We start from the raw sequence: 21,967 nt of genomic DNA on the forward strand, positions 1-21,967 counted from the left end.
TTGATGTTCGTTTGGATTTCCTTATTTTTTTGGTTTTAATTCCCGTAATTTTACTCTTTAATTACATTACCTTGCACGATCTATTTATATGCCAATGACTTTGTTTGACCATTCGGGCGTGTGCCCCTTCCGTACCAGGCGAGGGTGGAATGTAGTGCACAGGGCGCTCCTTTCGGTAGTGGAGTCTGTTTTTTCCACTCTCTTGGCACATCGATGTGCGTGTTCGGGCCGGAGGAGTCACTCCTGTAAGTAGGTTAGGGACCTGCTTGTGAAATAAGGTGTGTCATGGCCTCGCCTCCGTCCATCGCATGCTCTCGGCAGTTTGGTGACTCCATCGTTTTGCAATGCCAAACAACCCCCTGTGTCATGTGTGTGCCTTTCCAAGCTGGGCGCTGTAGCCTTTATGACGGCATACCCAGCGCATGTTTGGGTGTTACAAACGGTCATAATCTGCATTTGTATCTTTCTGTAATTGCTGTGCAAATATATGAGTATTTCTTTCTTAGTGCGTTTCATCTCCCTGCAGCCACCCCACCCTTGTATGGTTGTTGTTTATCATCCCCATGTTATTTGAGTTCACCGGTGTCTCCTGACTGATGGAGTTTCAGCAGAGGGGGACTCCCATGAAAGAGTACAGAGAGAAGGAGAAATGCATTTCAGAACCAAGAGGAATTTTTTATTTTTTATTTTGAGTAAAAAATAAATAAATAGGAAATCCAGAATGGTACGATGTCTACACCCAGGCTTAAATTAAATCTTGAGGCAAAAGTACACTTCATTTTCGGAGAGAGAATATAGTTTCTTTATTGGACATGCATATTTTCTAAACAGTTTATAGTGCATGTGAAGCAAACTGCATTTTCAAATGTTTTCTTTTATGAAAGCCTTCTTCAATAGGTTGGCATAGGTAGTTGTGCACCTCCCTGTGATCTGTAACCGAGAATGCATCTTAATGTGAATTGATCAGAAGAGGTGTAGCGACGACGGATTTACATTGCTGGATCTCAGTTTAGAATTCCATACATAGTACTGGAACAGCGATTGCAGGTATTACAGGCCATGAACTTTCAAGAGGATGCAGCAGTTTTTAGGTCTCGGCTAGCGAAGGCTGCGCTTGCGCAGTCTCGCTCGCGAGATTTAATGACTTGGAGCAGAGGGGCTTGAACCCTCCCCTCTTCTCTCCTCTTCTCCATTGGCTGGCCTCTTAAATGCTGGCCAGCCATTGGAGAAGAGGTTTGTCTCGCAAAACAAGCCCCGTCCTTTTCGGATTCGGGGGTGTGTTTTTTGTCGATTTTTCTCTGGGCGTGTTGTTCGAGAAAAACACGCCCCGAATCCGAAAACGCCTCTGCCTTTCTCCGAGGCATTTCTGCTTTCACCTCGGAGAAAGGCAGTGGTGTGCTTGTTTTCTTCTGGGAGTAAGCCTCTCTGTATTCAGATGCTGCCTGTGTGCCTGTTTTTTGCCTCGCCGTGTGCTGGAATTCAGAGTTCGTCCCTCGGGGTCGCGTCCACATCCTTCCCCGTGCCTGAATGGGTGACGTAACTGGCGCTCATGTAACGCGCTACTAATCTCCCCGTGCCGAGATGTGTAATGAAAAAACGGTGCTATGTGGCGCGCTCCAACACCTTCCGGTCGAGTTCACGCTATATCATTGCTTTGGCCGTCGACTAGACTGCCGACTTTTGTGCCGGAGACCGGAGTTCGTCCCTCGGGGTAGCGTCCACATCCGTCCCCGTGCCTGAATGTGTAATGTGACGGCGCTCATGTAAAGCACTACAAATCTCCCCGTGCCGAAATGTGTAAGGTAAATACAGTGCTATGTAAAGCGCTCCAATACCTTCCGGGCGAGTTCACGCTATATCATTACTTTGTCCGTTGGCTACACTGCCGACTTTTGTGCTGGAAGCCAGAGTTCGTCCCTCGGGGTAGCGTCCACATCCTTCCCCGTGCCTGAATGTGTAAGGTGACCGGCGCTCATGTAAAGCGCTACAAATCTCCCCGTGCCGAAATGTGTAAGGTAAATACGGTGCTATGTAAAGCGCTCCAATAACTTCCGGGCGAGTTTGCGCCATATAAATATATAACTTTGCCAGCTGGTGCTTTCGTTCTACTGCTGCCTACATCGGGAGAATAAAGGGGGTTAAGAGTGCTGGTTAAGTGTTGTGTTGAGGGTCGCGTCCACATCCTTCCCCGAATGTGTAACGTAACCGGCACTCATGTAAGGCGGTCCAAATCTCCCCGTGCCTGAATGTGTAATGTAAATACGGGGCCATGTAAAGCGCTCCAATACCTTCCGGGCGAGTTCACGCTATATCATTACTTTGTCCGTCGGCTAGACTGCCGACTTTTGTGCTGGAAGCCAGAGTTCGTCCCTCGGGGTCGCGTCCACATCCTTCCCCGTGCTTGAATGTGTAACGTAGCCGGCACTCATGAGGGGCGCTCCAAATCTCCCGTGTCTGAATGTGTAATGTAAATACGGGGTTATGTAAAGCGCTCCAATAACTTCTGGGCGAGTTTGCGCCATATAAATATATAACTCTGCCAGCTGGTGCTTTCGTTCTACTGCTGCCTACATCGGGAGAATAAAGGGGGTTAAGAGTGCTGGTTAAGTGTTGTGTTGAAGATTTGTGGTGGGGGTTATGAGCAATGCCAATAGCTCTAACTTTAACAATGCTGAGACCATTGCATTGTAAATGCTTGTTATTATTAGTAGTACAAAAGTAGTTTTGGAGTCTACATAGTATACATATCCATGCTGCCAAATAAAGAACTGCGCGTCATGCTGCCAAATAAAGAACTGCTTGTACCTATTTTGGAAGTTACATGACCAGACAGTATATATATCTAGAATACTTGTAAAACACAGCATGCCGCCTTCCTGTTACTTCAGTGACTGTATGTAGGCCGATATCAGCAAAGTTTCTGTCTGGCAATGTGCCATGTTTTAGAAGAATCAATGAACTGGTTTAGTGTGGAGATTCTTAAACCAGTGCATTTAACTGACTGGTGGCTTGTTGAAACAAACAATAAAGCTTGGCAGGCAGTGGTGTGTGTGTGTTCTAATGGGTTCATAAAAATCATCTTAATGCGCAGAAATTAATAAAGGTATTTGTCTAACGGTTCTCCTGAGTTCTTGGTTGCAGTAAGAGACATGAATATGTGAGGAAAACTTGGAATTTCATACATAATGTGTTATTTCATAATTTTTTCCCCTATAATTGTACTAAATTTTGTGACTGTTTTTGCAGGTTTGTAGGTGAGTAATGGAGACGTTGAATGTCGGCGTTGATTGAAGAAACTACATTTGGTTTCAATAACATACATAAACTTTACTTTTATTGGGAGATTATTTCACAAGTGGTGCATCATTCCGCAAGACATACTTTTGCCTATTTATGTCTGCATTCGAACAAAGTCTTTGAACATATGAGTGAAATACCATCCACATCACACTCAAAAACAGCAGGTGCAAGTTTCCAAACGCATAGTTCAAAGTTATTTTTCTTCTTCAGTCCATTGTAAGATTATTTTTTTTCCTCTGACAGAAACTTCTTGCTTACACTATGCTAAAGAATGTTCCGGAAAGGAAAGAAAAGACACAGCAGTAGCAGTTCACAGAGCAGCGAAATCAGCACTAAAAGTAAGGTGAGCCCAGTGTGTATGACAACAGTATGATTTTCAATGAGTATCTCTCTCTTCTTTTAGAGGCACTCACAGCTTATTCACTCTCTGCAAGTCAGTATCTTTTCACTGGGTTGGAAGACATTGACTTTATAACCCAACCACCACTGGAATCGGGTATAAACAATTCAGGTATGGAGACATCACGGTTTGTCAGAAACAGAATGGTTTAGTCTGCATATCAATTCATATTACCTTGATCTGCTATGAACGACTGCTCTGATAGAATCTAACAGTATCTTAATAGATAGCTGATGGAAAGCATGGGATAAAGTGGACATCCATGCATTGCACCTATGTACATTCACTTATTTGGACAAGTGGTACTTGAAGGCATATACATGTAAACTCCAGTCTACAAGAATGAGTCCTAAACCACTGCATCAAAGACATTCTATTACATAAGGTTGATTGTTATCTTTAAATCATAAGTCTTTGCCCCCTCTGCAGTCATTTGAGCCAGTCATCTCAAACCCAGCCAGACCCAACTTTATCAAATCCAACATGGTCCTGAGTAAGTTCTAAGTCATCTCATCTTGATTAAGGTTGATTAACCTTCCCGAGAAATGATGAGTAGGATATTTTTTGACAAGTTTCCAAAATTGTATTTGAGTATGTAGAAAAGGGCATTGCAGAAAAGATAAATAAACAGGAGAGCGTGGCAGGCGCCAGCATGATGAAGACAAACTAGTGGAGAGCTCCCAATCTGACCTGCAAAAAAACCCTATTAAATGCGCTTCCAACTGTGCTCACTCCTTGGGAATCAATGGTGCTAACCCCATGGTCCAAGAACACTGAAGCAGAACTCGCGTTCTCCACACTCAGAGGAAGATAATTAATGTTGCAGAAATCTTGGCACTATCGAGACCATAAAGGGAGGCCTACAAGACAATGACTAGCATCGAGAAGCAAGCTGTGCTGCTACTGACAATTCTTCGAAGGGATATGGCAAATTGGTAGACCGGCACATCAAATGGCGCTGAGAAACTAGGTGAGCGATGCTGATCTCCCATAGTGCAACACCTCATAAAACCTTCACAATAAGAGGGTGAGACAAGCAATTATATTAGCGGGTTTCTTAGCAGTGGGGCCATTTGACAGAGATATCCAGGGGCACTGGATCAAACCCATGCTTGCCACAAATCCCCTACAGATAGAAGAACCCCACAGCTGACTAACCCAATTTGGAACTAACTCCCAAGAAGGGGCCAAGCGAACTCCTAAGGACGGTGGCCTAACACAATGCCCCACCACAGGGCTCCTAGCGTAAATTGCCCAAGTGCAAATGTAATCTCTATATACCCAGCACACACGATCCACACAGGGACAGGGAGAGAACCGCAAGGCAAAACCTAAAAGCAGTGCACAGAACTTAAAGGAAAAGTAGCAGCCGGAAAGTGCAACTCGAGAGATATAGCATGCATGAGAACCCGACAATAGTAATGCCACGAAACTTTGACACCCCATTCATAGGTTGACGTATGAAGCGAGCAGACACTCCAAAAATACAAAGAGACCTGAAAAAAAGCTGGACCCATAAAACTCCCCACTAGACTGCAATCCACAAAATTAAGGCAACAATGCTACCTAAAGAGAAGGATTCCTAACCGCTCACAATATGTCCTTTTTTCGTGTCTGGCTTTTCTCTGAGAAAGGCTAACCAATATTATTACAGACCAAATTGTCTCTGTGAAAAAGGAAATGCAATCCACCCTAGACACTTTGGCAACAGACATTAATTCCATTGAAACCAGGTTGACTGCCAATGAAGAATCAATTGCGCAAATTTAAACTCACCTGAAAGAAACGCAGCCCTCGCTGTGGGCAACTACAAAAGATTAGGAGGAGCTGAAAAGAAGATTTGGAAGATAGATCAAAGAAATATAATATACAAATCTGCAATGTTAGAGAACATATGGAAGGCTCGAATATAGAGAGGTTCTGATTAGGCCTATTTACACAAATCCGGTGAATGGAGCATAACTCTGCCATCATAATACTGAGAGCTCATAAAATGGACCCTGACAAAGGTGATCCTGGTGAGCACTCTACAGACATTCTAACTAAAGTTGTCTCATCTGACATGAAAAACAGAATATTGCAAACAATTCACCATCTGGAGGCAGTAGTGTTTGGTGAATGCACTGTGCAACTCTACCAAGACATATCCCCACAACTTTAGCATGGAGAAAAGCCCTAAGTGAAATCACTTTCGAATTAGGAAACAACCTACCCCTTTGTGTTGATCTGCTAAATAAATGGAACAGTTAAAGCAATCCGACCGATGGAAGAAGGAAGTACGGCCTTCTGCGAAATACCTAATGATTCTGGAACATCACGCCTACAGCCAAGCAGGAAAGAGTAGGTGAGGAAAATCAACCTAATAATCAAAGCAGGGAAGCATGTAGAAACAGTAGAAAAATTAAAGGGGGTGTAAAGTGTACACTTATTGCTGCCAGAAGAGTCTTCAGCATATTAAGTGCCAGGAGAACTGCCACAGAATGCAGAGAAAGATGTAGGACCCGCAAACTGCAAGGGGCATGGAACACTTGCCATTAATATGATGTCTCCCTCACATGAAAAGTTCTAATTGCCAATATAAATGATACTGATTCTATTTTTTTTTTAGACATGTTCGTCGCGGAGTAGGGGCTAGGGAAGAGTGGGATACCATGTCAGTACAGTAGTAGCATACATAAATGTTAGTTACCTTAGGGCCAGATACCCAGGGCCACTGGAATTATGCAGCAGGGAATGGCCAAATTATGCAGCAAGGTTGCATAAACTATGCTGCAAAAACAGGGAAATTATGCAGTAGAATAAGTCACTTTTTTGGATAGTATTACCTCATTATTTTGTACTTTTTACACTTCTTAACACTGCCTGGGCATTGTGTGAACCTCATTAGTAACAGTTTAGCACCCAAATATAGCAATAAATAACAGAAATGTGACCAGTCAACCTTTGCAAAGGGCCTTCCACTGCACAGTAACATGCGTTGCTGCATTTTTAGTAACCTTCGAACCATTTTAGCTAGAAACAAACACATTTAATTAAAATCTGTATATAATACAGCAGATGATGGATTATGTGGCAAATGCAGCAAAGCTATAATTATGTGAAAATCGCTGCAGCAGCACAATCACATAATTCCAGTGGCCCTGCAGATACCCTATATCATCATTAGATAGACCGGATCCATTATGTAGTAAATGGTTAGAATAATGATATGTAGTGCTTAATTTAAGCCAGTGGTTGCCGGTGAAGCCCATTTGCACTTATTTTTCTGCATCAGCTATTTACTGAGCACAAGAGAGGGATAAAACACACTGGGAAAGAAAGAGGAAGGGAAAGATGGCAAAGGGAGAAAACAGAAACCTGCAAGAGTAAGACAAAGGGGCATGGAGTGTCTATTAGTGGATTAAAGAGGCATGAGGTGGATTTAAGAATATGGAGCCTTGGTATTTGGTACCCGACATTTATGAGCACTGGCTATAGGCTTCATAACAGAACTTCGGGCAGGGATAGGCAAACTTCTACAAATGAAGCACTGATAAAATGGAATGTATGGGTATCAACCTGTCTACTAAAAGACAACATTTGGAGGGCAGATATAAGGGAAATTCTGATCATATTTTGCTTTCAAGAAACCTACCCTTTTCTCGAAAAAAAACAAGACTAATAACAGACTCTGCCCCACACATATCATTATAGCAACTAAAGATAGCAAACCAAGCCAGGGTTGTAATGATAGCAATGCATATTACATAAACATCTGCATGTAGAAATATCTTGATTCATATGCACTCAACTTTAATCAAGAAAATCATATGCACACTAAATTAGAATTACTCCTGGTCAAGGGTACTGGAGAAGCATTCTGAGTTTATGTTTGGGGGATTTATTAGGCACACGTACACCGAAAGATCTCTTGGCGCTACTGGAGGTTGGAAACCGTCCCGGGTATAATCTAACAGTAGGCTTGGGTGAACAGCCAAGTGTTCAGTTTTTTCCTGAAACCAATGTAGTCCGGCGTTAGTCTGATATAATTCGGTAGGGAATTCCAGAGTTTGGGGCCGAGTATAGAAAAAAAGTGAGCCACCCTTCCTCTTACGCTTAAATCTAGTGGCTGTCAGCATATTCATTGAAGCTGATCTGAGATTCTGTTTGGGAAGGTACAGTGAGATCTTTGTGGAAATAAATTTAGGGCCCCTATCGTGGAGCGCATTGAACATCATGCAGCCTGTCTTGAACATAAACCGCTGAGTCACGGGAAGCCAGTGAAGCTGCTTCATCAATGGCTTAGTATGGCAGTGTCTCAGTTGCTGGAAGATTAATCTAGGAGCTTGTTTCTGAATCCGCTGCAGTCTGCGGGTTTGATTTGCCGGGATATCCAAATAGATAGCATTTGCATAATCCAGCCTGGACATAATCATGGCCAGCATGATCACCATACTTGCCTCCCTAGTAAAAATAATCTCTTGATTTTCTTAAAACTCCTTAGTTGATAAATGCACGATGATGTGACCAGGCTGATCTGTTTGTGCATAGATAGGTTGGCATCAATTTTGATGCCCAGGCTCTTGACAGAATTCTTAGGGATAGGTGGAGTAAATAATGTAGCCGGCCAGTGTCCTGGCGTCCAAAGGTGGAGTCTGTTATTTGAAATGACTATCTCTGTTTTGTCAGAGGTCAGTTTGAGATGGTTGTGACTCATCCAGTCTTTAATAAATAGCATGGTATTTCAGAAAAAGGCCTTAGAGTCCTCCGTCTTGTCTATCGGGAATATCAGCTGCATATTGTCTGCGTAATTATATACCTTGACCCTCCTGCTTTGATCCACTGTGTCGAACACAGCCGACAGGTCGAGCAGGATCAATGCCTGTGTGCACCCCTTGTCTGCTCCCTCCTTCAGGTCATCCACTACGCTTAAGATAACTGATTCAGTCGAGTGTGATGCCCGGAAACCTGCCTGCTGAGAGTCCAAGAATTTAGTCTCTTCGATGAAGGTGCATAGGAGTTTTGCTACGTGTTCTTCAAGTACTTTTGCAGGAAATGGGAGGAGCGATGTGGGTCTATAATTACTCAGTTGATTAGGATCTACTCCGACTTTCTTTAGAAGCGGGACTAACACTGCCTCCTTGAAAGCACGTGGGACCACACCTTTCTCCAGGTACAGGTTGAGCAGGGAGAGAAAGGTATCTGTGAATTGTGCAAGAATGTCTTTTTGTATAGTAGAAAGACAGGGGTCTTTGGGGGAGCCATATTTTACCTTGCTTCTTAATTCTGCAAGTCGATCTAAGGTAATGGTCTGAAAGGTAGAGTGTGTTGCTGAGTTGGTAAATTGCTGGTGTGATTACCAGTCCTGTGAACTAGGAGTGATTGAATTCTGTATAGCCTTAATTTTGTTCATGAAGAAGGCATTCAGATTGTCACATAAGGCCTGGGAAGGAGGGATGGCCAGTGTGACACGGTCAGGATTGGAAAGTTCTTTGACTGTCTTAAAAATACAAAAGAACTAAGAACTCTGTTCGTATAGAAGGCTTTTTTTGCCTCCCAAGATGGCAGCTTTGTAATCAGAGCTATTTCATATGTTTTCCTTTCTGCAGGAGAATAGCTTCCCTGCCATTTCCGTTCCGGGTTTTAAGCTCTACCGATTTTAACTCTACGGTAAACCATTTAGAGGCCTCGTGCCGCCTCACACCTCTCTCTTTCCTTTGTAGAGGGGCATGAATCTCACTTGCTCTTAATTGCCAGTTGGTGATAGCTGTCTCCAACTCGTCAACATTATTTGTTCTGGGCGGAAGTGTGGATTTCAGGGTTGGGTTTTTAAAAAGCTATCATTTCTGGAGCACTCGCACATTACTAACACAGAGAAATAGAGAAACATTTTCCTCATTGCGATCTTCAACCACGTACCCATGAAATGGGTCCTGGTGTGGTGCAACCATCGCAAATGTGAGAGCGCATGAACTTTGACTCATTTATATTGGCAGGGGAAGTCTAATTATACAGCAGGGATGACAAAATTATGCAGCGACAAAACACAAATTATGCAGCATTATAATGTGGCACAATTTTGATAGTATTACTTTATTTTTTCATATAAACATGTTAACACTGTCTAGGCAAAGGTTTCACCTCATTAGTTCCTGATTAGCACCCAAATACAGCAATAAGCAACTTAAAAGTCACCATTCAATATTTACAAATGGCTGTCCATTACTCTGCAACACTTGTTTCTGTCTTTTTAGTAACTCTTGGTTCGTTTGAGCTAGAAACTATTTGTTTTAGGTAAAATCTCCAGCAGATGTTGAATTATGTGGAAAATTCGACTACCCTCATTATGCAAAAAACCCTGAGGCTGCAGACTCGCCTGATTCCACTGGCCCTGCCTATACTCAAAGATAAAATCCAGGAATAAGAAATGAAGGACCAGATAGAGGATTATTTTACAATAAATGTGGATTCAGATACACGGCTGGCAAAAACTAGGGGCATGTTCAAGGCAGAAAGTAATAAAGGAAAGGGACACTAAATTAGACAACACCAAGGATATGTGTTCACTAACAAAAGACATATTATTTTTCTGTTGGGGGGGGTGGGGTTTAAAAGCCATAGAATAACAATAAAGGTATATGAAGAAAAAGTTTTATGAAGAAGCTAATAAAGCTGATTAAAGTCTTACTGCAAGGCTAAGACGGACGGAAGCTAACTTTGCGTATACCCAATATTAGATATCCAGATAGGTCTTTAACTAAGACTGAAGCAGGAAAACAACTCATTCTTAGAGTATCATACCAAACTACGTCTAGGCCAGTGCCCACAACAACAAAAAATCAACAAATTCTTACAGATTATACACCAACCCACATCACCATTGACCACAAAGAACATTGAACACAAAGAAAATGGTTTAGAACAAGAAATTACAATAGAGGAAGTAGAAAAAGTCATAACAAATCTAGCAGCAAAACCGTAGGATCCGATGGCCTTATAAATGGCTTTTATAGAAAGTTTACCTCACTGATGATCCATCATTCAACTGAGCTGTTCGACTCATTCTACAAATCAGGTAAAGTAATCTATAGTATCAGTAAAGCAGATATTATATTAATCCACAGGACAGGCAAGTCAATCTTATTTAAACATGTTTTTATTGCAGCATTTTAAGCAAAACAACCATCGGGGCAACCGGCACCCACGTACAATCTCCGATCACACCCTGCGGTTTAGCAATGCACACAGCCATTTAGCCCACATCCCGGGGACCGGGCGGCATATTTAGACAGTTAAGCAAATTAACACAACTATCGCCTCATAGCGATGCCCGGTCCATGCCCCATGAGAGCCTCTGCTTTCTGTCCAATCAGATTCTCTCCCCAAATCCAACTCGTTATAACACTACCCTCCTACCTCATGAACTCCCCCCCGTAAACCCCACCCCCCAAATGCCGCTGATGTAGGCCCCTCCAGTGGTCCCTAACTCTAATTACAGGCAAGTCAAAACTAAAGAAAAATGTGCCTCTTGCTGCCCCACTTCGTTACCTGATACAGGTATAAAGATTTTTATGAAGATTCTTGCTAACAAACTTGAGGGATTTAAGCCCATCCTAATAGACCTGGATCGGTTGGGCTTTATCTGCGGCTGCCAAACCTTTTGATAACATATGCAGACTCTTGCACTTAATAGAAATAACATAATCCCTGCCAGAAGGGTTTGTGAATCTCCATGCATATATCAAGCCACCAACTTGCATCATCCTTAGAAGTTAGAGAATTCCAGCAGACGTACATGCGGTCATGTTAATTCCACGGTTTAGATTCTTCCCTATTGGCTTTATATGTGCTTCCCTTTCAAAACTGCAAAAAACTATTGTTTTATCAAACCTAATAACGGTTTTTATTCAGAACTCTCAGTGTGACCTCTGGAGATGCTTGATTTTTTCATCTTGTTGGCAATAGATGGGAAGGTGCTCTTCCAGAAACAATTAATCGCTAAAGACATTTGTTATTTTAGAAAAAGCTTTACAATTGTGCCTGCCATTTATGTCCATTAAGTGGGATTTTAAAAAAAATACATTTGGCAGATGTTATCCAAACTATTCTGGATTGTCCCAGTAGTTGCCAGTTTGCTATGTAGAACTTTGATAATGGAACACAACTCTTTGTCTTGATCTGACTTGCTTTCTCATAGAGTAATGCAAATTATCAAACCGTATTTAAATGTAAAATAATTGTGCAGGATAATTGGGTATTCTGCTGGTGACCATTCAATTTGTGCTCTACTAGCTATTAGCTCAGTCTTGTACCTAACTTTATAGATTAACAAATTCATTTTTAGGGCACAGGATAATCAGGAGCCACTCATCCTTGTCAACGGGTTTATTGAGTTAATCAAAATGATGCTGTTTGTAGTTTTTATTTCATTCTAATAGTTCTCAAACTAAATTGGTTGAAATATCCTTAGGGATCATAGTCGTATGTCGTTTGGCTGCACAGAAATGTCTTAATCGTTTCTCATTCTGAATCATTTTGTATTTCAATTTCTAATGTAGTCTGTGGACTCCAGTCTTGGGGGCCTTTCCAGATCCAGCACAGTGGCTAGCCTAGACACAGACTCCACTAAAAGTTCAGGTAAGTAACTTTGCCACAACTTGGTTGTCATAATGTATGGTTGTTCCTTTTGTTTAAAAGACAGTTGAACAAATAGGCACACTGGAGATGTGGAGCAAACGCTTTGCCTGTTTTGCATCCTGTTCTCTATGAGAGAACAGTAGGATCCGTGTTTTAAAGCGACGTATTTTCACTCTGTAAAGCTGATCAGAAGCACCCCAAAAACTCCCACTTATAGCGGTCAGTCAGCATAGAAATATCTAGAATGTAACATAATTAATCTTTGATGAAATAGGAGGAGATAGAGATTTGTATCCTATTCAAATATGTACATTGGTCTGGCACCAAATCAATAATGTCTGATTTTAAGACCTCCATATATCGGATTGTCGAATGTATTTACCTTGCAGACCCTATAATAGCTTCCATGATTAATTACCTTTGAAAATAAATTACGGGAACCCCACTAATTACAACAACTACCATCCTTTAGCATGCCTTTCACTTCTGCACAAAATAATTGAGTTACTGTACATTGGCATGACGTTAAAATAGTAATCATGAGAACACCATATAAGTAAATATAAACTAAGCAACATTCATCTTATTGAAAAAGATGTGCGTCTCCTAATCTTTCTTGACATTGTTATTATTACTCTTCATTTACATGAAGTGACTCTACTACACTGTGGTCTTACTGTGTTGTTGCCCTATTGGATAGTTGCACACAGGTCCTGCCTGCATTGTGCAAGTATGGCTGCAAGCTGAGGCTTGCATGCATAATTGCAAGACTGTGAGAGTGAAATATAACCCTGAGGGGTATACATTTACACATTTCTGTGCCTATACCCTGGCAAGTAAAAGTTGGGTGGAAGGTAGATTATGATTGTAACTGTGGGGCTGATTTGGATCTCGGAGGACGGGTTAATCCGTCACAATGGTGTCGGATAGCCCATCCGCCAAAATATAAATCCCATAGAATATAATGGAATTTATATTTCAGCAGAAAGTATATCTGTCACAGTTGTTACAGAGTAACCCGTCCACCAAGATATAAATCAGGCCCTGGGTTTGCTGTATTATCCCATCATGCAAGCTTTATTTGAGTTTTTGATTTGTTATTAGATATTCCACTACCAAGAATCCTAACCTCTTAAATTATTTCAGGGGGTGATCATCAAGAATTTTGGATTACCTGGCATGAAATAGTTATATGTGTCAATGAAGTAGTACAAGCCCTGCTAAGTGGGGTTTAGGCATCTCAACAAGGACATTTTTGCAGGAATTCTGGAAAAGCATCCCGACCTGTAACATTTTTGTGCCTTTTATATTTGTTTGTCTGGCATTCTGGAACCATTTCCATAGTAGGTTTGTGCCTAAAGGATTTTAATGCTGTTTACACTCAAACAAAAAACATAAACAATTTGGGAGGCAAAATAGGTAGGAACGGAGAGCTGCGAAAGAATACAAAATTAGGCAGGAGGGCTCAGGAATCCAAAGTTAGTTTAGGAGCAATTTAAAAACAGAGGTAGCCAATTTAAGTCTTTCAAAACCTGGATGATATAGCTGAATTTCTACTTGATTGCAGAAAGTCCAGCAATGGAGAGAGCAGCTTTGATTGGGGTGAGAGTATTGTGGAACCCCAGCCAGTGTGAATGCCAAAGTCCAGGATGGATTAGAGAGATTTTCATTTAATGAAGGAGTAGGGTCTTGCTGACTTTCCTTGAGCAAATACTTGAACGTTGGCAAATTGTGCACATTTATTGATGAGAAATGATAAGGATATGGTGTTATTGGTAAAATACAAAGATAATATAGTGGTTTAAAGGGTGGTGGTACAACTGCGCAGCTTGAGCTCATAGAGAAGTGCATGCTCAATTTTATTTTTAAACTTGGATGTGGTGAGGATGAACTCTGTTTTTTAGGGATTGTGCTTAAGAAAATTCCCAGACATGAGCTGCTGCAGTTTAATGATGCAGGCATGAAAGATAAAGATCTCTTTATCGAGGACATTTTCAGATTCACCTGTTTGTCATTTACATACTCACGGATGTCAAAAGTATACTTATTGGCATGAGCTACAGAGTAAACTGTACTGGTGTCAATTTGGAGAAGCAAGGTGATGGATGGAATGCTTGAATTGACCTCAGCCATTGGCAAATGCTCGGGACGCATCCCAATCCATAGTTTTTCACGCAGCATGCCACCTCAGTTTGGACCCAGCCATATGCAAATCAGTCTTGACCCTGTTCCTCATGGGAACAGTCCGGCCCGAACTGCCAGGCCAGGTCCTCCCTGAACCAGAACACAAGCAACCTAGGACCGGTTTCACCCTTGTTATGGTTGCCTTAGCCTGGTATATTTGTATTTGTATTTAGTTTTTATATCGCGCAACTATCACCCACCGGGTATCTTGGCGCATAGACTGTGATGGAATAGAACCTTGAAAACCAACAAGAAGTGCATCAGCAGAGACAGGTAGGAGGGGAGAGATAAATGAGCGGAAGCCAAACCAGAACTAGGGAAGTAACGAGGCCATAGACCCCTCTCTAGGGAAGAGCCAGGTTTTCAGATTTCGCCTAAACTCCATCAGAGAGTTAGCCTGTCTGATATTCAACGGGAGTTCATTCCAGTAACGTGGGCCCACAGTGCTAAAAGGCCTACCTCCCATTCTGGCCTTCTTAATCCTGACAGTGTTTAACAAAAAAGCGTTCGAGGAACGGAGAGTCCTTTGAGGTTTGTACCAGGAGATCTTCTCCTGTAAGGAAAAAGGGCCAAGGCCATGTGCCGCTTTATAGACAATGCACAGGGATTTAAATTTGACCCTTTCCCTCATAGGAAGCCAATGAAGCTCTTGAAGCGCCAGCGTGGATGAAGAGTCACGTTTCCTGGTCAGCGCCAATTTGGCTGCCATAGACTGGACCCTCTGCAATCTCTGAAAGATGTAAAGAGGTGCTCCTAAATACAGAGAGCTGCAGTAGTCCAGCCTACTCAGGATAATACTGCGAACTACCAAAGGTCTTTTTTCCATCGGCAGGAAGGGAAGAATCTGCCGTAGAGCTTTCATAAGGGCAAAGCAAACCCCCACAGTTTTTTTGACTTGCGAAGTCATTTGCAGATCATTATCGAACATGACTCCCAAATTCCGCACCGAAGTCGCAGGGACAATGGGATCCATATCTGGGGCCAGTCTAAAGTCAAAACGCATATCCCTTACTCTCGCTGGGGAACAGTAGATCACCTCAGTCTTGCCTCCGTTGAATTGCAGGGAGTTAGCCCTGAGCCAGTCCGAGGTCTGACTCATACATTTCTGGAATTCATCCATATTTATAGCATCCTTTCCCTCTAGTGAGAACACCAATTGGGTGTCGTCCGCGTAATTGACAATATCAACCCCATGCGCCTTGATGATAGGAATTAGTGGCTGCAGATAGATATTAAAAAGAATGGGGCTGATGGCCGATCCCTGGGGAACCCCATGTTCCACCAAGGTCTTGCTGGAAGTAAAAGGGGGCAGGGAAACCAATTGGTGTCTCCCTGTGAGATAAGATCGTATCCATCTCAAGGCACATCCCTTAACTCCCAAATGCTCCAGTCTATTCAGCAGGATTCGGTGGTTTACCGTATCAAATGCGGCTGACATGTCTAAGAGGACCATTACCGATGAGAGGCCTCTGTCAGCCCGCATCCGGAGGTTGTCCAGCACCGTGACCAGGGCTGTCTCCGTTCCATGACTTGGCCTAAAGCCAAACTGGCTCTTATCCAAGAGATGGAACTCCTCCAGATACCCAGAAAGAGAGCTACTCACTACCTTTTCAAGGATTTTAATAGGAAAAGGTAGCAGGGAAATGGGCCTAAAGCTAGTAGGGTCTCCTGGATCCAGAGATGGTTTTTTTAATAGTGGAGTAACCACTGCCAGCTTCCATGTTTCAGGCACCATCCCTTCATTCAGGGATTGACAGCATATCTGCCAAAGTCGTGGGAACAAAGCCGAAGCATGATCTTTCCAGATCCTGTTAGGTATGGGGTCTAATGGAGACCCTGACCTCACATTCTGTGCACATTTAATAAACAGCTCATTAGTGAGTGGTGTAAAGTGCTCCAGTGAGGTTACTCCCCCTTGTTCTATCAGGGGCGATTGTCCAATAACATTCATCAGAGAGGGGTCGGACATGGTGAGCCCCCCTACAATATTAGCAATTTTCTCCTCAAAATGGGAGGCGATTTTATTGCATAACATCTGTGATGCTACCACCTTATTTCCCACACTAGTGGGGTTAGAGAGGTCCCTAATGATCTTAAAAAGAGCTCTGGCGCTATTTGGTGCTGATAGAATAGAATTGAGGAAAAAGTCCACTTTGGCCTTAGCCAACAATTCTTTATACTGAGCTTGTACTTTTTTAAAAGCCACTTTATCGTGCTCAGCATAATGCTTTCGCCAATTCCTCTCTGCCTGCCGAGAAGCTTTACGTATAATACTCAGCTCCTCAGTAAACCACGGCGCGGAGTGCTTTGTTCTGGCCTTCAGGCATTTCAGAGGTACAAGCTGATCTAATACCTCAACAATGTGGTTCTGATACAGACGATAGTTTAGGTCCACTGACTCATGAGGATCAAAAGGAGGCAGATTTTGAAAAAGTGGCTCAACCCTGCTCCTCATGAGTTTTGCCCAATCTCTCCCCATACGATATGTAGCAGGAGGCAGTCTGCTTATTTTACCATCCAGTATACAAATCCGGAACTGGATCAACGAATGATCTGTCCAGGTCTGAGGTAGGATATTAACCACCTCAGTTTCTTTAGAGTCAGCAAACAGAAGATCCAAAATATGCCCCCCTTGATGGGTAGGTTGCTGGCCCAACTGATGCAGGTTAAGACTCTCACAAATTTCCGTCAAGTCTCTTAAATGGCTATCATGAGCACCATTCTCCCACATATTAAAATCCCCCAAGAGCAACATTCTTGAGTGGGTCAGTGACTGAGCCGCAACGACATCCAAGAGCGCCTGAACCTGAGTATTAGAGCTAGGGGGTCTATAACTGACCATCCCTGTAAGGAGCCTCCCTCTCTGTTCTTGTAGGGAGAATCCTAATAGCTCAATGCCCGCCACTTCGTCAACCTAAAATGGGGCGAAGTCCCAGGTGTCCTTAAACATCACCCCGACCCCTCCACCTCGTCCAGTTGCTCTGGGCTTATGGAAGATCTTATATCCCTCTGGGCAGGCAAGCCCTAATTCCACCGAAGAGTCAGCACTACACCATGTCTCCGTGAGGAATAGCACATCTAAATGCAGGTCTTCCACCAGATTAAAAATTTCCTGATGGTGTTTTGTCAGAGATCGACAATTAATCAGGCCACACTCAAGGACCAGGCTGGGCTTTGGCATTGCAATAGCTTTTTCCCCCCCCATTGACCTTATTCCTTATGTCTAGTAGCTGTTCCCTCGTGTATTTCACTAATCTTACATCAGTTCTAACAGCAAGGCTGGGTGCGTCCGAGGCGCGGACGGGCGCAGACGGGCTTGCCTCTGGCGCGCCTATCTTGGTTCCAGTGGAACAGTGAACCCGAGACCCACGTCTGGGCATAACCGGCATGCCTAGGGTGTCCAACGCAAAAAATAACAAGGTGATGGATGGAATGTTTGAATTAATCTCAGCCACTGGCAATCATTTGGGCCACTTCTCCATCCATCATTTTTCACCCACCATACTACCTCAGGTTTTGGAGCTTTGAAACACACCACACACCATTCGTGAGTTGTTCGAATTAAGTTTGCCCATGTTCATCAGCTGGTCACAGTGGGGAGAAAAGACCAGAACCAGCTCAGGACATGGTTGCACAAGCACATTCCAGCACAGCTAACAGCATGTGTTGATCAAAAAGATTGAATGCTGTTGAAGGGTCAAGCAGGATGAGTGAGCATGAGTGGTCCTCATCAAGAATGCAGTTCGTCATTGGCAATCTGTAGGATGCCAGTGTACATGCTAAAGTGAGAATGAAGTCTAGAGTAGTAGTTAACAAGAAAGTGGTTGTCATGATCTTGAATACTTTCTGAAGCAGGTACGTTAGATATTGGTCTACGGTTGGCTAATATGCTAGTATCAAAGTTACAGTCTTTAATAAAAGGGGTTCGCTGTATTTTAAGACATTTAGGAAAAGTACCTGGTTTCTTCTAAGAGGTGATAAATAGTTTTGATATCTTCAGAGTGAAGGTCTTGGAAGTAGTTAGTGCGTTTGAGTTGTTTTCTTATAATCATTAAATTGTATTTGGTAATAGAATCTAAAGAGTTCCAGGTGTTTGCTGGTTACAATCTTTCACTATGGAATCAATTCAGTGCATTTTTGTCCTTGATGGATTTAATTTTATCAATTAAAAAATGGAAGAATTAATTTCATCTTGAAAACGGAGATTTGGTGGCAGACAATAGTTTTTTAAATATATTTAAATAGAGCACCCACGGACCGAGGAGAGGCTCTTGGGTGGAATTTGTTTTGCAAGTCAGGATGGGCAGATTATATTTCCTTCTCTGGGCTTTGGGCACGGCAAGAATAAGCAATAGCAATTTAAGGCTGTACCTGGATTTCTGTATAACCTTGGTACCATGATTGGCTAAGTTTGAAGCATTTTATTTTGAAAGGAGCAATCAACAATTGAGTGAATAATTGCGTTGTATTTTATAGGATGATGTTGATGTCAGCAGCAGGACTGAAGTTGTTGAGCTTATGAGGAAATTGATCTTGTATACTGAGATCCATTTTTAGTTCCGATTTTGCAAGGAGAAGGGATAGCAATTGGAATGAGAATGGGGAGTGTGTTTGGCCAATCACATCCAAATGGCTGTACACATTTTATTGTTACGGTTTCAAGAATAATGAGGATGAGCATTGGTGCAGATTGTGTAGTTTAATGAGCTTGGCTAGGGTACAGTAGGGTTTGAATGAGGAATTCTTCCAGTCATTGTTCTCATTTCCCATTAATATGTTTCTTGAAGAAACCATTTGGTTGAGTATAATATGCAGGTAAACTGATAAATTAATCATTATAAAAGAAGAAATCCTACTCAATTAATGTAGTTTTTGATCCAAAATTGTAATTAATTCCCATTTAGTTAATCAAATGCAACTAACTTTCATATCCAATATTCATTTTATCATTGTTGAATATAAGTTTGCGTATGTTTTGCATTTTTGAATGACTTTCTTCATCATGGAAAGAAACAAAAACTGCAAAATCAACCTCAAGTCAAAATGCTTAGCTACAAAATATTGCCAGAATGCACCCTGTTCGACATACATACCATCAAGCAGTGTATTGTGCTCAGTTCATTGCGTATCAATCCCAGTGGAGGCCAAGATTATAGCAGAGTCCAATATGAAGGAAATAATTAAAAACATGATCTGCTAAATAGTTCACACCATAGCACATCCCTTTATATATCCATAGATTTACTATCTGTTCAGCAATTACTAACCTTCTCATCAGATTGTTTGCCTCATTGGACAAATTCTCTCCACACAACCATGTATCCTCACTTTTAGGGTTTAGGGATGACGTGCAGACACAACATTGTGTCTGGTCTTTTTACTTTGTGAGTAGTAGGCTATAAAAATTTCTACCCGTTAATATCCTTCGCGCCTTCTCGATATATACACTTAACTCAATGACTGCGATATTATGTTTGGTCTTTTGACTTATTCCATTGTAAACCCTATGTTTTACCATGTGAAAAAAAGAAAAGAAAAATGTCATTAATAGTGCAACTTGAGTCAGCGTCTTCTATCACTAGAACGTACAGTCATTTCTTATTGATATAATTTTCTTATCTCCTAGAAAACTACTTCAAGGTTTACTGTAATCCCTAAACTTCTTGTACAGTATAAACCCAAATATTAAAATTGTGTGATTATATTGTCTATCAACTGTCATATTGAACTAGTCTCAACCTTCCAATGTGTCTTAAAAGAATCAGTATATTATTTCTTATTCACCATTCCATGTTTAAATATTGTGTATGCAAAATACAGCCCTATGTATAACCATATAATGATTATCAGAAGTAATTTCAGAAATATTACAGATATGTTTTTAGTACCTGTATTGATATTATTTGACAGTATGCACGTAGAACAGGGTGCATTGTAATAATAGTTTCTATTTAAGTTTTTTGACTTTGGGCTGATCCTGGTAAGCAATAATTTTTTCTTGCATTTTCAGTGTTTGTTTTCTTCCCTTAATGAAGGGTCAGCTGTCCCGAAACTCATAAGATATTCAAATTTATATCCAACAATTCTGAAATGAATATTGGATGTGAAAATGTGTTGAAGGTGATGCTTGAAATGGGCATACATTAAAATTGTGTTTTAAAAAACAAATGCACAAATTGATTAGGATTGTTTCCATTCTATTGGAGTGCCTTTCTATAATGTGTAAGGACCACCAAGTCTTCTGTTTTTTTTAACTTCATTTTAAGTGGAAATATTGCTAGGAATAGCTTTGTAATTTAGTGTATCTCTGAAAATGTTAAAAATACCACCCACACTCTTGTTTTTGATCAGATTCCTTGTACTGCATCACATTACAGTAAGGAGTTAGCTATAGGCCAGTTTGTGAAAGACCACTGTTAGTACAATATCAATCAAACAGGTTACAGACTAGAAAGGAAAACCCACCGCCTCAATCAACCAAAGCGAGGGCTACACATGTGTACTTGAAGTGAAATGATGCAATGGTAATAGGAAGCTTGAAGTAAAAAATGGACAAGGGTGCAAGGTCAGAATTCACCGTATTTCCTGAGTGCAGAGAGATAGGCCATCAGGTGGTATGACAGCCAGAGAAAGACAAGGGCTCTCCATGCATGGCCTTCCTAGGGCTAGTTTAATAGTAACAGGGCTCTAAGCCGTGGACGTTTGAAACATAAGTGTTCCAAATCAGAAAAATATTTCAAAGGTGGCAATCTCGCAGGAATTCACTCTTCTTTGAGTTAAGTTATCCATTACCAGCTCCATTGTGACGAGCTGCCATAATCAATTAAACCGAAGAGCATTGGGGAGTGGCTCCCTTCTCTTCCATTACATGTCTGTGAGTTGTTGCGCTGTTCCCAATATATGGAGCACCAACGCCCATTCATGTGAGGTCATTAAGTCTAAGTGGTCTGGCCATGTTCCCAGAATAGTGAGTTCTGGTTTAGATGGGACCGGAAAGTCAAGGACCCCCCTTGATATGACCCAGTAGCTCCTTACAAAGGGTGTGAATCCCCAAACAGGACCAACAGATGTGAAGTAGGGATTCCCTGCCCCACAAGATCTCCAACAGGCAGCAGGGATGGATCGATGGAAGGATGGGGTGGAGGCACACCGGGGTCATATACTCCTAGTCCATCATCTTGTTTGCTGATTATTGGTTTTTGGGATGTCAGACCTCCAACCACGCTCTGTGTGATATCAGCCCTCGCAGATCCTTTTCCACTTTTGTTGCTATGACCAACTCCTAAGCTGGAGCTTGTTCAAGTTTTTCAAAGAAGGTAATAAGTCTAGTGGGTGCCTTACTATCGGGGGGAGAAGGGGGAGACCCCAGGGCCTGAGTTGACAACATTGAAGCCTAATAAAAAATAACCACACAGTGGTACTCAGAAAGTTGATTTGTGATCATTTCTAAATGTCTCTCAAATTCAT

The 21,967-nt window shown here is 41.9% G+C and overlaps 1 protein-coding gene across 2 annotated transcripts in view; it reads left to right on the forward strand.

Annotated features, from left to right (window-relative positions):
* Positions 1-21,967, forward strand: part of ITGB1BP1 (integrin subunit beta 1 binding protein 1) — a 192,341-nt gene that overhangs the window by 22,235 nt on the left and 148,139 nt on the right. For both annotated transcript variants that reach the window (XM_085610729.1, XM_085610728.1), the window contains exons 2-3: positions 3,544-3,643; positions 12,238-12,316. In XM_085610729.1, the coding sequence (XP_085466855.1) occupies positions 3,572-3,643; positions 12,238-12,316 (151 nt within the window). In that variant the 5' untranslated portion in view covers positions 3,544-3,571. The remainder of the gene's footprint in view (positions 1-3,543; positions 3,644-12,237; positions 12,317-21,967) is intronic.

Source organism: Triturus cristatus, chromosome 6, assembly GCF_964204655.1.
Source record: "Triturus cristatus chromosome 6, aTriCri1.1, whole genome shotgun sequence".
Classification (NCBI taxonomy): Eukaryota; Metazoa; Chordata; class Amphibia; order Caudata; family Salamandridae; genus Triturus; species Triturus cristatus.